Genomic DNA, 17,480 nt, shown 5'->3' with positions numbered 1-17,480 from the left:
TAAAAACTTCACCAGATTGCCAGAGGGACCTCATGACATAAAATAGGTTAAAAACCCATATCCTACACCAAAGAAATCACAGATCATATGACTTTGAATGAAACTTAGTATTTTATTTTGAGGACCCCTTTTTCACATTCAAAAATGGAGTGGAAATGATGCTGGGTTCTTATAGGTTGTGCCAGCCAAGTGCCAGCTCTTAAACATTCTATCAAGAAGGTTAGACTATGGACCTGGCAGCAGGCTCTGTTGACTAAGAATCAGCCAAATTGTTTGGAAAGTCTCATCACCAAGAGGTTGGTCCCCAGGTAATTAATTTTTTTTTAGCCACAACAATTCCTGACACCATCTACTAAGGTATGGCATTTGGGTTCTACATTGGAAGAGGAAGTTCTGGTACCCCATTGAAATCACAGATCTTGAAATTGAAGTTAGTTTGGGGTTTTTTTTTAAGTTTAAACTTTACAAAAAAGGACCTCATGAATTAAATTTCACAAATAGGAATATTTCTTGAAATAAAGTCTAAGCTCTCAATCTGCTACTGAGCACAACAGTGAGAAGCTTTCTTGCCCTCTGCCACAATCCCTAACACAACATATTCCCAGACTATCAACTTAGGGTGGTCAGCAAAATCCACAGGAATCCAGTAATAGTCCTCATCTAAATTTTATAGCAATGGTTCTTCAATTTCAGCCTCACAGTCATCATCCCATCAGCCTCTAAATCTCACCTTTGTGAGTCACAAGGAACTCAAAATCGATAAATCACTTTGCTTTGAAATCCCTTCCGGTTCTAAATCTGGGGTACCTGACATTCAGAATCCTTCCTAATCTGTCCCCACCTTTTAGTGTTCTTACACCTCCCCACCTCCTGCACCCTGCTCTTTGATCCAGTGACACTGGCCTCCTTGCTCTTCCTTGTACGAGATGCTCAATCTCTGGGTGTCTTCCATGTCCAGAGTTCTCTCTCCTCATTTCCACCTCCACCTGCTACTGAAAGCCTTTCTTGATGCCCCTTAATTCTAGTGCCTTCTTTCTGATAATTACTTTTAATTTATCCTGCTTCTTTGTACATGATTTTTTGCATGTTGTCTCTCCCGTTAGACTATGAGCTTCTTCAGAGCAGGGATTGTCTTTTACCTTTCCTTGTATCCCCAGAGCTTAGCACAGTGCCTGTCACATTAGTAGGCATTTAAATGTCTACTGACTGACTGATACTGTGATCTTATGACTCAGACTTTGACCTAGGCTCTGACACTTAACCACCCTATGACCTTGGGAAAAGTCTGAGCCTTGGCTTCCTCATCTTTAAAATGAAAATAACAACAATAGCTGATTGATATATATATATATATATATATATAAATATATATAATATCAAAGTTTGCAAAGCATTTTACATACATCCTCATTTGAGCTTCATGACAACTTTTCGGGTAAGAACCTTAAGGATTATTGTATCATGAAATAATTCTGTAAAATGTTTTGTGACCATAAAACACTATGTAAACATATCATTGTTATTATTGGAGCAAGATATGCCCAAAATGAAGTATAGCAGGAAAGCCAGTAGAAAGGATAAAATCAATTTCATATTTTTCTTGGTGAAAAAAATGTAATTGTCAAAAAATGATACGATTTAAGGCTGTCAAAAAAGATTAATAAAAAACACTGACCCATACGAAAGAAGCACATTTGTATGTTTTTATATGTTGCTTAGGCATTTTTCAGTCATATCTGACTCTTAGTGATCCCTTTTGGGTTTTTTTGTTTGTTTGTTTTTTGCAAGGCAATAGGGGTTAAGTGACCTGCCCAGGGTCATACAACTAGTAAGTGTCAAGTGTCTGAGGCTAGATTTGAACTCAGGTCCTACTGCAGAGCCAGTGCTCTATCCATTGAGCCATTTAGCTGCCCCCCTTTTGGGGTTTTCTTGATAGGGTTAGAGTGGTTTGCCGTGTCATTCTCCAGCTCATTTGGCAGATGAGGAAACTAAGGCAAATAAGGTTAAGTGACTTGCTCAGGGTCACACAGCTAGTAAGTGTTTGAGGCTGGATTTGAATTAAGGAAGAGGAGTCTTCCTCAGTCTAGGATATAGTTCATCCTCATCCGAATCTTCTGAATTTAAGACTTCATGATCTTAAGCCATATTTCAGTAAGAATAGCAGAATAAAAGTTTTAAAACTTTTCTACTTAGTTTAAGAATATTTTAATATGGGTTTATTCTTAAACTTAGTAGAAAAGTAGTTTTTTGTTGGAGATTTTTCTCGGATGCTTATTGGTTTCTGAGTGAGAATTAGATGATTAGGATTCTGCCACTCTCTAATTCTGTGACCTTGGGCAAATTGGCTTTCCCTCTCAGTCTCAGTTTCTTTATCTATAAAATGAGGGAGAGTCCATTGATTTTCAAATCATCTTGCTGCGTTCTGTCTTCAAGTTCATTTGCCTTGGCTTACGATAGCATCAGGTTTTCTTCCAACTTTGTTGTTCTGATATTCTTTGTTTCAACTCTTCTCTTTTTTGAGTTTGGAATCTGCCAATATCTTTTTGAGTACCTAATGCTTTAGAGAGATTATACAATGTTTATTCTAAGAAATCTATTTTTGTCTTTTTAATTTATTTTTAAAAAATCTGTCAGGCCTAATCCCCATCCTTATTTCTTCCTTTAGTTTTTTATTGAGCTTCTAAACCATTCTGAATACTAAGAGTTCTTACAACTGTTCTGTTATAATTTCTGACAGTCTCTTTTTTTTTGGTAGTATTATCACACTCTATTGTGAATTTCATATTGCTTTTACTTGATAATATTTATTGTATTGGGGTCTCTTTTTGGTTTACTCTTTTTTTTTGTATCTCCCTTCTTGTTCATATGAGATTTTTTCCTTGTGATGAATTCTTTCCTTTTCCTTCTGTTTTTCTTATTCTTTTTCTTTACTTGGTGCATTTCTTACTGTTTTTGAGGTGATAATGGGAAGCTAGATTTAGACATACCCACACACTCAGTCATCTCACCTCAGATTTCTCAAGACTTATGTACTGCTATTCAGTCATTGTCTACAAGGAAGAAGGGGAAAAACAAACAAACAAACAAAAAGCTGTTACTGCTCCTTGTGTAACTTTTCAAAGTTTATAGCTTCTTCAGGACTTCCACAAGTAACAAATTGTAGCCCCTTATTCCCATATGAATTTTTATTTTGTTAAGCTGTTTTCGTATAGTTCTATACTGAATAGAAATAGTTTCTAACTAATCACACAAGGCATATCAGATCATCTTCAAAGAATGCTTTTTTTTTTAATCATTTTTGGTTCAACCTAATTCATAATTCATCAAAATACAAATGGACCACAGTAGAAGGTACCTAAGAGAATAGGCTACACAGGGGCAGCTAGATGGCACAGTGGGTAGAGCACTGGCCCTGGATTCAGGAAGACCTGAGTTCAAATGTGGCCTAAGACACTTGACACTTACTAGCCGTGTGACCCTGGGCAGGTCACTTAACCCCATTGCGTAACCAAAAAAAAAAAAAGAGAGAGAAACAGAGACAATAGGCTACAAAGACCTAGAAGACAGTCAGACACAGATTCTGTTTAAATAAATTCCCTGCCTTCTTTTTTCCACAAAGTGATGGACCAACAGGTTGGGTTCTTTTGATGTTTAGGATGCACACAGAGGACTCTTTATCCAACAACTCCGTCCTACCCAAAATTTACAACCAAGAATAAAGCTGAAGATGTTTGGCCACTCAGGATCTGGAAAAACCACTCTTGTGGAGTCTCTCAAGTGCGGACTCATCCGGAGCTTTTTCAGACGCCGAAGACCCAGACTTTCCTCCACAAATTCCACCAGGTTTCCACCTTCTCCCTTGTCTTCGAAGCCAACAGGTAAGATAATTCCTGGTTTGGGGGTGTGGGGGTGTGTGTGTGTGTGTGTGTGTGTGTGTGTGGGTTGGTTCACATTATGGTGTCATGATCTGAGGAGCGTACTAGTTAACAGTTCATTTGCCTATGTGTTAATTAGCACCCTTCTAGAAAAGACTAGAGCTTACAAAAGAGTATTCATGTATAGGGCAGAGAAATGCAGCCTGAGTAGAAGTGAAGAATTTTGTTCAGTCGTGTCCAATTCCCGATACCATTTGGAGTTTTCTTGACAAATATACTAGAGTGGTTCACCATTTCCTTTTCCAGCTCATTTTACAAGTGAGGAAACTGAGGCAGATAGGGTTAAGTGTCTGAGGCCAGATTTGAACTCATGTCTTTCAGACTGCCGGCCTGACACTCTATCCGCTGTGCCATCTAGCTGATTGACGTGAAGAACAGCAGAAGGAAGTAGCCTAATAGCAGCAAAAAAAAAAAAAAAGCCCAGAAGGAGTTGCCTATGAGGCTCACCATTCGGGTTCAAGGGGCTAACTTCAAGGCTGGAGACATGATCAATTTCTCTTGTCCCTTTAGTAACAAATTCTCTCTGAGAGGACAAATCTCCCAGAGAAATAAAAAGATAACTTCTCTCCCTGACTTACAAGTCTAAGAGGTGGACAGTTGTACAGACGGCTAGGTCCTATCACAATAGGAGAAAGATGCTGGAACAGAACTACTTTCAGTGTTTTTCCTAGGCATGTGATTAATCATCAGACTTTGACTATCACGTTGAGCTCCCACATCAAGCAAGTAGCCGATGCGATGCCCCAATCTGGGCTTCTATAACTTAGGAATCTAACTTCTGTTAGTGTTACCTGATTTTCCTCTTATTAATCTAGGCTATAAGTGTCTGAAAATGGTAATTAGCTAAAACAGGACTGGCTGGATTCGGCATTGGAATACTTGCCCCTTATTGCTTTACAGCCTTTAATGGAGGGATTACAAATTCCCCTTGTCTATATCTACCAAGAACAAAATACCCCTCTGCCTAGTAAGTTGGCTGTTATTGGGAGGTCTATATTTCATGAGAGTAGATGCTTAGACTTGGAGACCTCACTCACTGCATTGAGGTCCATTATCAACATAGCTAGCTGTTTGGGAATTTGGACAAGGGGCAAATCAGGGACAGCAAAAAACAAAAGCACTATTAAATTATTTAATTGGAGAGTGTTACAACTATGTATTATATATAGTTGTAACACTCTCCAATTAAAAAAAAAAAGAATGTTAGATTTGGAGTCAAAGCACCTCGGTATAAATCCCAGCTCTATCACGTACTAGCTGTGTGGCCTTGGATAAATTACTTAATCTTTCTGGACCTCAGTTCCTCTCAATCTACATACACACACATACATATACATATAGAGAGCAGTTCACACATATGAATACATGTGTGTGTATATGGAGAAGAGGAGAGGGAAAAGGTGGTAGGGAGGCGGGGTGGGAGGTGCAGCATGGTACGTGTATTATTTCAATACACACACTTCTATGTGAAATAATCTGAGGCAAAAGGCACTTAGGTGGGGCAGCTGAGTGGCGCAGCAGATAGAGCACCAGCCCTGGAGTCAGGAGGACCTGTGTTCAAATCTGGCTTCAGACTTGATAGTTGACATTTACTAGCCGTGTGACCCTGGGCAAGTCACTTACCCCCAGTTGCCTCACACACACCAAAAACAAATAAATAAATCAATAAATTTAAAAAGGTACTTAGTTGCTTTTGGAGGATTTCTTTATCTGCCTTAGCAATGTCTGGAGGAACTGATTCAGGCTATAATCTTGCATTAGGGGGATGGACCCATGCAAATACATGAGAGGAAATCAAAGAAGATACCCATAATAGTCTTCCTCCTGAAAGTACTGCTTAGCCTCACTGAAATCCCAGAGGCCTGGATAGAGGTTGGAGACTCAGCCCACCCCACCATCAGAGTTTCCATGAAAGGCATGCCAGATCTTTTTCCTAACCCTTATAATGATCTTCTCATGACCTTTGTAGATTCAGGCATAGCTCGAGAAAGCATTTTAATAGTTTCCATACATAGTCCTACCTAAGCTCCCTTAGGAGAGAGATGATGGCTAGAAAATCATGTATTTATGTGAATTTGAAGATGAGAAGGGCAGATTTTTAAAAATAATCATTAATGGTTCAATGTCAACTTGAAAGGCCCTGTGCTATTTAGCAATTTCATCAAAGACTTAGATAAAGGTATAGATAATGTGCTTGTCAAATTTAAAAAAGTTAAAGTCATTAAAAATAACTAACAAGCTAACGTTACACATTGGATAGCAGTCAGGATTCAAAAAGATCTTGACGGTATAAACTATTGGAGAGAATGTAATGAGATGAAATTAATAAGGATAAATATCAAATCTTACATTTGGGATCAAAAAGTCAACCCCCCTAAGTGCAATTTGAGGGAGATGTGGTTAGACAGCAGTGAATCCGAAAAATATCTAGGGATTTGATCAGACCATAAGCTCACTGTATGTCAACAGCCTAAAATATAGTATGGTGTAAGGCACAGAGTGTTGGACATAAAGTAAGGAAGAGCTGAAATCCAAGCTTGGCCCTGACACTTAGCAGGGTAACTGTGGTCAAAGTCCCATGTTGTGAGACTCAAATGAATAGGGTATGGAAAGTACTTTGCAGACTCTAAAGCACTATAGACATGTTTAGAAATTATTACAGCAGACAAAAAAACTAATGTTATCTTAGCCTGCATTAAAAGAAGGCATGGGGTCCAGGGCGACAGAAGCGATCATCTTATATTCTGTCCCATGTATACAACAATTAATGCTAATAGAGAATCTCTTTAAGTGGTGTATTCAAATTTGCATTATTCAAAATTATGATTATGTAAAGTATGATCCTTGGCCCCAGTCCAGTGGAACTAGGCACTATGAATTTGCATAATGCAGCTGCTCTGGGAGATTTGTTTCACACAAATTGGAACTTTGTTGTCCTTAGTTTGGGTAAAGGGGCTCCAGATGGCACCATGGAAAGATCAGTTGAAGAAACTAGGGATGCTCAGCCTGGAGAAGAGAAGAGTTCTGTGGGAAGGCCAACTCTCTTCAAATATTTGAAGGTCTCTCATGAGGAAAAGGGTTGGGCCTTGTTCTTCTTGACTGAATGAAGGGCAGAACTTAGGGGCAATGAGAGGCAATTATAAAGAGGCAGAATGAGGCTTGGCATGAGGGAGAAAACTTCCTTATCATTAGAACCATCCAAGAGTGGAATAGGCTGCCTTGAAAGGAAGTAGATTTCCCCTAATTGGAGATCTCCAAGCAAGGCTAGATGACCACCTGTGAGGCATATCAATAGAAGGGGTTCTCTCTTGCTCAAGTATAGATTGGCATTTCAGGTCCCATTACAGGCATTTCATAATCTTGAGATTCTGCGATAAGGTGATCTGAGCTGGTCATATGCCAGCACTGGGTGGCCTTCCTCCAGGGTTGAAACACCCACGTTGAGTAAAAGAGGGTATTGTTTCTCCTAAATTCCCATCCAGAGACAAGAAATTGATTCTAAATAAGTGAGAATTAAGATTCTCAAACGTTTTCATGACCAGTGGCAATTTGGTAATTTTATTCCTCCAAATCCTGTCTTCCATATGGGTATTACAGGAGATTCTCAGATCTTGCCAGGAATAAAATTAATAATGAAATACAGAAAATAGTTTATATTTTTATAGCACTTTATGATTTACAAAGTGCTTTCATCACAACAAACCAGTAACACAGTTTAAATATTGTTATTCCCAATGATGTGCTGGTAAATATTTAATAACAATTCTCTGGAAATTGCTTTTTTAATGTATCCATTACACATTTTTAATTTAATTTTAATCTTCATTATTAACATTTCTTCTATCACTATCCAATCAACAGAGCAATAAAACAAGCCCTGATTTGTAGTATTTGCTGACTTCTGAGATGTAAATGCAGCAGGTTCCAGCATACCCTTAGTTACACACTTTTTTGCAAATGAAAAAGCTGAGGTCCAAAATACATATATATATATATATATGTATATATATATATATGTATGTATATATATTTTTATACTCCCCCAAGAACAAACAGCAAATCTGTGGCAAAGCTAGGACTGAAATCCAGGTCTCCTCTTTCTCAACCTAGGGCTCTTTTTTTTCCAGATTACACTAGAGGTCTCTCTACCACCACCCCTCAAAATGGTGATTTAAAGGGGTGGAGGTGGCAAAAGAAATAGACTAAGGCAAATAACCTCTCCAACTTCTTTTTCATGAGGCTAAACTGGTGATAGACCCTTCCACTGACACGTATCAAAACCTGAATCTGAAAGAATAAAAGTTCCAAATGTCAGCCTGAAAAATACAATCTTAATATCAGTTATTAGAAATGCATGGCTTTTCACTGTGTGCTCACTTAATGATTAAAGATATATAAAGCAGTGAGCCTCTGAGCCAGCCAGAACCTGCCCCACGATTACAGCTGAGGTGGGGCCTTAAGGTGGGGGATATGCATACGTGTAGATCTCTCTTCAACTACTTCCCCCTCAAAAGAATGAACCGCATTAGCCTTTTGTGCCTTCTGATTTTAGATATCTGCCTGAGATGATGTCCTTCAAGTTGGTTCTTTACAAAATATGACTCAGAAGTTCTAGCTTATCAGTGAGTGCCATACAAAGTAATAAGCCCCTTCAGGAGGTGTCTAAATACAGCCAGGTCATCAAGTTTAATGGTGTCTAAATTCTCTTAGGAGAAACTGTCCAGTAAACTAAGTGATCCACCCCAAGATGTCTTGAACACTCAGGAATAAATAGCCTTTCTGAGAAGCTTCCTCCACTTTTTCCTTTCTGCCAATCCATGGATGAGTGTATCTAGCCAGTCTTTAAATTTATACTTCATGCCTTCTCATTGGTTAGTTTTTTTTCCCCCAAGGGAAGGGTTGATAAGGAGACAGAGTATTTGTATCCTTAAGTTGCATTTGATTGAATTATTTGTAAGCTTTCAGAGTTGCCTGATATTCAGTGTCTCACTCGAGATCTGCCTATCCCTTACACTGTGCAATCTGGAATGCCTGATCCATAATTAACAAACTGCCTTTCATCCTAAACCTTTTCCTTTCTCATTCCTTCTGTCTTCTAATGTTCACTGAAATCTGGCACCTTTCTGATGACACTGCATACTTGACCACACTTTCCAGTACTGTTGTGTTTTTACTCATAAGCCACCTACCCACTCAAACCTTACTGTAGCTCATGGTTGGGAAGTTAGAATACTCCTTATTCCTTGTGGTCACCTACGCTCTCCCTCTACTACCATCATTCAGCTACATTTCCCTTTAAGGTACAAGCTGTTATCTGTTGACCCATAGGACATTCTTTTTCCTTCTTCAATGAATTCAGTACGTAGTTCATAGAATTTCAGTTCACCTCATAGTAGGCGATTTCAGCATACAATTTTGATGCTCTCTCAATTCCCCAACTTCCAAGTTCCTAATTCTACTCAATTCCCATCAGTTATTCCTTACCGTGCCTCAGCCACACATAAGGATACTTACACACTGGATCTTAACATTATGCATGTGTTCCGTTTCCTTTAAAATGCTGATATTGCTCTATCTGATCGTAATTTTGTATAATTCTGTATCTCTCGATGCCTGACCCTTCCTAAAATCATTCTTCACCCTCATCAAGACCTCCAATCCATTGTCTTCTCAATGTTTTCTTAGGTTCTTACGTTGCCCTGTTTTGACTGCTTCTCTTTCCACTGTTAGCTAATTCAATTCTCAATATACTATTTACAAATCCCTTGACTTCTTGTCCTGTCACTGATCATGATTTGCCAAACCCCAACCCTGAATCACCTCCACCATCAGCTTCCTTTGTTCTTCTGATTTACACACTACTAAATGGAGCTCAAGAAAATCATGAAACTAATTGGTCCACTTCAGATTTTCTATATGATCTCAACAAGACTAGCAAGGCAATTCTTTTACATCTTTCTGATCAGCTGTCTGTCTCACATACCAACAGTGCCTAATCCAGACCTTTTCTTCCCTCTTCAAGTTTTCTATCACACCCTATCATCAAGAACCTTGCCTCATAGTTCACCAAAAAAAAAAACCTGAAGCCATTTGTTAAAAGCTCCCCCTTTTCTTCCCTTCTCATCTCATATCACTCACTATCCTTACAATCTCCTCTCAGTCTGTGATGAGGAGACCCTAAGGCAAAGTCTTCTAATTGCACCCTTGGTCCCATCTGCCCCAATCTTCTCCGGGAGATTGTCCCCACTATTATCTCCACTGTCTGTGTTATCTTCCATCTCCTCTGTCTCTGCTGCCTATAAACGTCTTCCCTCAAATGAAAACAACAGCAACAGAGAAAAAAAAAAAAACAAAACACTTGATCCAACCACTCGTGCTACCTTTTGCCCTATATTTCTTTTCTCCTTAATGGATAACCTTCTTAAGAAAGCTGCCAACACTGGGTTCCTCCACTTTTTTCCTCTCATTTGCTTCTAAACACTCTGCTGTCTGGCTTCTGACCTTAGTCTACTAAAACAGCTTTCTCCTAAGTTTAATCATTGATATCTTAATTGTCAGATTTAATGACCTTTTTTCAAATATCATCCTTCTTGACTTCTCTGTAGCCACTGTCAATCACCCTCTTCTGAATATTCTTTCCTCTTTAGGTTTTCATGACACTGATCTCTCCTGGTTCTCCTCCTACTTGTCTAACTAATCTCTCTCAGTCTCCTTTGCTTGACCTTCATCCATGTCATGCTTGTGAACTGTGTGAGTGTCCCCCATGCTAGGTACTGGGTCCTCTTCTCTTTTTCCTTCTATACTATCTCACTTGGTGATCTCATCATTTCCTGTTGTGGCAGATGAAAAGTGAAACGACTGAGGAATCAAAGGTTTGATCATCCATGCATATCAATTTATTAAGCAATGCATGCCAATTGCCTAAAAAAATCAAGAATAGACCTCTTCAGCTTAAGCCTGGACCCTGAATACAGATGGAGACAGACTATTATATATTAAAAATAATTGAATAAGCCCAGTTAATTAAAAGGAAACAATACATTACATAATCTGATTTTTGATTAGAGGAAAGATTAGAGACTTTGCAAGTTGGGAGGGGGAGAGTGAACAGGTACAATTCCCTGGATTCAGAAAAAGAGTTGTTCTGCTCCCCACCCAAAGTGTCTGTAAATAATCAAAGGAACATGGTAACAATAACTGATTGATCAGTATGGGGCCAGTTTTCAGATAAAACATATGGGTCGCTTGAGATGTATCAATTATGAGGAAACTCCTCGCATCAGTCTTTGGATCTGACTGAGTTTCTGGTCAGAATAACCTAGTTAAGGGGCTCTAAAAAGCAGGTGGAGGTGGTCCAGCTTCCCAGTCATCCAAGGCAAGGTTCAAACAATGCAATAAAGTTTTCTCCCAATTCCTCACAATTAAATAGTTTTCTCATAGGACAGAATTTCAACTAGACCCATAGCTGAATAGAAAGGGAACTGATCTAGCTCCAGAATTGAGTCACAAGATGGAGTCATTGTGGTTTACCGAGTCCCCACAGTTAACCACTTGCTATCCTAATCCCAATTCTGTCATCATCTTTAAAGATGATTCCAAAAATCTATATATGCAGCCCTAGTCTTGCTTCTGAACTCCAGCACTGTTTCACCACTAGTCTTTTGGATTTCTCAAATGAGCTCCACTGTAAGGAATCTCCACTAAAGGAATCTCAAAATCACCATGTCTAAAATAGAACTCATCTTTACCCCCAATCCTCCCCTCTTCCCAACTTTTCTGGTATTGCTGAAGGCATCACCATGTTACCAGTAACCCAGGTTCACAACCTGTGTCCTCCTCAACTTCTCCCTCACACCCCACATATCCTACATTTTGTCAAATTTTGTTGTTTCCACCATCGCAGTGCGTCTGTGGTATATGCCCTCTTCTCTCCACTCAGACTGCCATCACCTCAGTTTAGGTCCTCATTATCTTCCATCTGGACTATTACAATAGCCTGCCTTAAGTGTCTCCCCACTCCAGTCCATCCTCCATTCATCTGACAAAGTGATTTACACCCCCCCCATGCTACTTAATCTCCAGTGCTCTGTGTGACTTGAGGCTTTTCATAACTTGGCCACTTCCTACTTTTCCATTCTTGTACTTTACTGTCCTCCACGTACTCTCGGTTCCAACTACATTGGCCTCCTTATTGTTTCTTGAACCCAATAGTCCATCTTCCCAGTCCATACCTTTATGCCAACTGTCCCCTATATCTGAGTTGCTCCGCCTCCTCACCTCCATCCCTAGGCTTCCCTGACTTTCTCTGAGACTCAACTCAAACCCCACTTTCTGCCAGAAGCCTTTCATGGTTCCTCTGTTCCGTTCTTCCTTCCCCACCACCACCAGTGTTAGTGCCTTCCCTCTGATACTTTACTTCTATACATTTCTTCTATGAACCTAGTTGTCTCCTCCATTAGGATGTGAGCTCCCTTTAAGGCAGGACAAGTGTTTTTGCCTTTCTTTGTATCCCCACAGTTAGTTACCACAGAGCCTGGCACAGATTAAGCACTTATAAATGCTTGTTGGTTGATTGACTGACTAACTGACTAATTGATAAAGTACATTGGTTTTTCATCTTAAAGATGAGCAAGCATGGAAACTTTACTAAAACATATTCCCTTATTCTCTCACCTAGTTCAGGCAATTCTGTTCTTAATGCTAATCAACAGAAAAGAAATGTCAGTGTAGAGTTGGTTTAGCCTATGAAGGAAGTGCCACAATGGTCCACTACTCCTAGTTGGGAGAGGAGGATACAAAAGGAAAAAACAAACATAGAAATCCTAGTTTTAAAGCAATAAGAAGAAAAATAAATCAGTGATCCAAGAAGCTCTTGTGGGTTCCCTGATAGAGAACCTAAACCAATAAGGAAATAGTGTCTTAAAGATGGGTATCATGTTGACTTAAAGCCAAGTGGTTAGACTCTTCCTTCACCACCCCTCCCCCATTCTAAGGGCAATATGCCAATGTAGAGTGGTGTGAAAGTTTTGGCATATCAAGAGAAAAACAACCCAAGTACATTTTAAGAACTGCAACCTAATCAAGGCTTGTTTTTAATCTGACTTTGTAATTAGACAGTTGCCTGAGGGAGTTAGCAAGAAAGGTACATGTGATTTAACCATTAATGCCTCAGCTGTGTGACCAACCCAAGTATGTGGCCAAACCCAGCTACTCATTCTCTTATCTATCTACCTTAGGTTCCTTATTTGTCAAATGAGTATAACAATACCTTTAACACATACCTCACACATTGTAATGAGAAGCCAAAGCATTAATTAAATTTCCTTATTAACTACTGCCACATTTCTATTTTAAATGTTGATGCTCTTTAAAAAATTGATGTCACTTCCCAGTGACTCCTAAATAAAATCCTCCTTTGTAACAACAACAACAAAAAAAAGCACAGTTGAGCAAAACAGTACCACACATTGGCCACATCTGAAAATGTGTGTCTCATTCCGTACCTATCATTTACCTGTTCTTTGTGAAATGAGAAGCATGCTTCCACATCAGCCCTCTGAAGTCATGACTGGTCACTGCATCAGTCAGGGTTCTGAAGTCTTTCTGATGGGGTGCTTGGACACAAGCCCTCAGATCACATCTTTCCCCAGCCCAGAGACCCTACCTCTGGCAACAACTCATCCAAGAGGCAAATTATCTCTTCCTATCACAAGAACAAGCTGACCTCTGTAGAATTTCCCTCGTATGAACAGGACTAGCTTGTACCAGCAGAACTATATCATGTACTGATTCCCACAGTTACCATATACTTGGCACACCACTCACTGAACTTTTCCCATATAAGCTTTAGCATCATCCCCATTAAGTTGCAAGTTCCCTAACGAGCTCTGCCCACTTTATTAGCATTATAATAAACTTTTTGCCACTTGACTGGAAGACTGCTTAAGTCCGGGAGTCCTTTCCAGACAACTCCGCCCTGAACCTTGGTATTTTGAGATACCTGCACCCCTAAACCGCATCATTTCAATGATGTTTTCCTTTATATTTTGTAGTCACCATGTAAATTGCTGTCTGATTTTGCTTCCTTCACTCTGTATCACTTCATGTAAGTAGTTCTCCCAAGATCATCTAAATTCTTCATATTAGTTCATTATTATGGTATAGTAATATTTTGGTACATTCATATACCACAATTTGTTTTAATGAAAACCCATTTTCATATTACTTCTTTGCTACAACAAAGTGTTATTATAAATATTTTTTATTATGAAGAACATCATACCTTCCATGTATGATCTCCTTCGTATATATGCCTAGTAATGATATCCCCAGGTCAGGAGGTATGTACAGTTTACTGAATTTTCTAGTATGATTCGAAGTAGTTTGAAAATGTACTAAAGATTTTATTCCACATTTCTAAGCTGCTGTGTGATTTTGGCAGGAATATATTTACCAATGATTAGAAGAGTTAAGAAATGTCCCTTACAGTTCCAGTAGCATGGAAGGGTCATAGCACTGCTTTAAAAGACATACTTAGGAAGAAAGGGAAGCTTAGGCTTCTAGAAGCATTGCCTTAGGTTGTATGGCAAGGACAGAGTCAGTGGGAATAAACCTATTCCTAAAATAATTTAAATCTAATATCACCAAGCATCAGCCTCGGTATACAGTGATTGGGAAATGGCTGATAAACTTGTAGCAATTTCACCATATGCTATTGACAGATATCATAAAAGTAATATTACTAAGCCCCTCTCTCTCATGAGGTTAGGCTAGTTTTTCCTTAAAAGGTATTAAAACTGCCCCTGAAATTAGATTGACTTAAGGAAATCATTTCAGGCCTCTGATAGGGCTTTCTTGTCTCTTGAGTACAAAATAGCTAAGAGGTAAGGGACTGAAGTCCCTCCCTGAGGTTTTCAAGACCCAAGATCAAGTAGCATGACCAAAACTAGGAAGCTGTGTTCACCCTTATTAGTGCTTTATCCTGGATGACTATCCCCTTCCCTTCCAATGACTAAGTTCATTTTCTTTTGTTATCTGTCAGGTGGATTCCGAGTATAAAAATTCATTCCAAATTTGGTCCTAAATTACCAGGGGACCAGCCTGTTTCTACAGACATACAGAATACAAAGAAATAGAGAAAGATTCCTGTGATGTGATGAAAAGCAAAGAAAGCAGGATCAAAACATATCACAGGATCACAGAATCTCAGTGTTGGAAGGGACCACAGAAGCCATCTAGTACCAACTACAACTGAGCAAGGATCCCTTTTACAGAATACCCAACAAGGGATCATCCAAACTTTGCTCAGAGATGTCTGGTACTATGATGAGAGAGATTTGTAAAATCAAGCAAAGGCCTAAATATATTTGTGTGTATAAACACACACAAATATCTATATCTATCTATATATATATATATAGATAGATATAGATATATATATTTATATATATATACAATGTGTGTGTACATATATAACAGATCTGTTGTATATTGATTTATACAGATACATATATGTATGTATATATATGCATATAATTACATACATATAATCTTCTTCCTTGTAAACCACTATCCTAAGAAGGCAATAATATCTTTTTTTAAAGATGAAGAAGCTAAGACCCAATTAGACTTTCCCAAAGTATCATAGGAAGGAAAAGGGCTGCTGAAACTCCCTTTTTCCCTCCTCTCTGCCATCACCATTGCCATCTGTCCCATTTACTTCTATGATGAGAAAGAGAGCTGTATAGGTTCTAACCTAATCCTGGAGTACTTATATTAGTGACTCCATTAAAATTGGATGTTCTTGAAATAAAGCTTAACATTTTTTTTTTACCGGAGTCACTAATATAAGTACTCCAGGATTAAATATATGGAAACACACAAAGTTTCCTAGTCCCCTTCTCCCTGCAGCCTTGACTATGGCCCACCACCTCACACTGGAAAGGAATTATCTTATGCAGGTACAAGGGGACCCAGGATTCTAATCTAGCCCTGCTACTAACTAGCTCTGAGGCCTTGAACAAGGCAATCTCTAATATGCCTCAGTTTCCTTATCTGTTAAGTGAGGGGGGCTGAAATAACCTTTAATATTCTAACTCTATACTTTATCCCCTTTATTCTTTTTCTAATACCCAAAACTGCCCTTGGCATTTAACCCTTTTCTCTTTATTGCTTCCCTTTGGGAGTTCCTCTTAAGACAGTGCTATTTCAATATCCATTTAGGAAAGTCAGTCAGCTGCAAGGTTACCCAGGGGAAAGAATAGAAGAATCTTTCTCTAAGATAATAGGATTCCAAGCCAGAAGGGACCTTGGAGAACATCTAACCTGACATCAGTTTTACAGATGTGGACATTGGTGTCTTTTTTTTTTCTTTTCATAGACCAAAGATACAAATTAAAATTTACAGCATATCCTTTAAAAGATCTGGTTCAGTTCAACAAAATGCCCTCCTGGTTGAGGTGTGCCTTCTCTTATGTATTAAGTGACTAACCTCCTTTTTTTCTTGTGCACCCTAGTATCAGTGAGTATCAACAACCTGTACCCTGGCTGTGAAAACGTAAGCGTGAGGAGTCGTAGCATGATGTTTGAGCCAGGCCTCACCAAAGGGATGCTTGAAGTGTTTGTGTCTCCTTCCCATCATTCACACTGCTCAGCCGATGACCAGTCAACCAAAGCGATCGATATCCAGAATGCCTATCTGAATGGTATGTTCAATTTGTGCTTCCTTGGAAGTGGGACTATTCTTTCCTAATGGATGCTGAACACCTTGCCTTTTTTTTTTTTTTTTGGCTTTTTGGTGAGGTGATCAGGGTTAAGTGACTTGCCCAGGGTCACACAACTAGTAAGTGTTAAGTGTCTGAGGCTGGATTTGAACTCAAGTCCTCCTGACTCCAAGGCCAGAGCTCTATTCACTGTGCCACCTAGCTGCTCCTTGACTTTTCTTTTAAAAGAGGATTAATTTCTAAATTTTAATCTGCTACAGAGAGAGATTCCCAAATGTACTATACTTGTTAGCAATAGGTGAAAAGACAAAAGAATACAATTGAGACTATGGACTAAGTCTAGGGGAAAAATGCCTTGTAAAGGACCCAGTGGAGGGAGAATCCACACTGGCAGAAATCACCAGTTGAATGATCATCCTTTAGAACAAGGTTTACTTGTTACACTCTACATTTGATCCTCACCACAATCCAGTGAAGTGGGTCCTAATTTTATCCTCGGATGAGGAATCCTAGGCTCAGAGATTAAGTGATTTGTCCTGGGTCCCACGGCTGATCCCTGAGACAGGACCCAAACTCAGGTCGTCCCATATTTCAGGTTCAGCCCTCTGTCTACCATGCTACATTTCCTTAGCGGCCTGATACTACTAACTATTGACTGTGTCCTGAAATTCAATAAAAAGCAATTCTTTACCTACCCATGTTCTATCAGGACCAAACCAAAGGCTACAAAGAGGTATATTATCACATATTGTAGTAGATAAAGTACTCATCATATCAAGCCCAAGTTTAAATTAGGGGTTCAACACTAGTATTTATAAAAACA

The 17,480-nt window shown here is 39.1% G+C and overlaps 1 protein-coding gene across 3 annotated transcripts in view; it reads left to right on the top strand.

Annotated features, from left to right (window-relative positions):
- DAPK1 (death associated protein kinase 1) overlaps positions 1–17,480 on the top strand; it is a 241,678-nt gene that overhangs the window by 209,049 nt on the left and 15,149 nt on the right. For all 3 annotated transcript variants that reach the window (XM_027874778.1, XM_027874777.1, XM_027874779.1), the window contains exons 20-21: positions 3,656–3,878; positions 16,451–16,639. In XM_027874778.1, coding sequence (XP_027730579.1) covers positions 3,656–3,878; positions 16,451–16,639 — 412 coding nt within the window. The remainder of the gene's footprint in view (positions 1–3,655; positions 3,879–16,450; positions 16,640–17,480) is intronic.

Source organism: Vombatus ursinus, unplaced genomic scaffold (genome assembly GCF_900497805.2).
Source record: "Vombatus ursinus unplaced genomic scaffold, bare-nosed wombat genome assembly UNPS02014807.1, whole genome shotgun sequence".
Classification (NCBI taxonomy): Eukaryota; Metazoa; Chordata; class Mammalia; order Diprotodontia; family Vombatidae; genus Vombatus; species Vombatus ursinus.
This window is presented reverse-complemented; position numbering and strand designations above follow the sequence as displayed.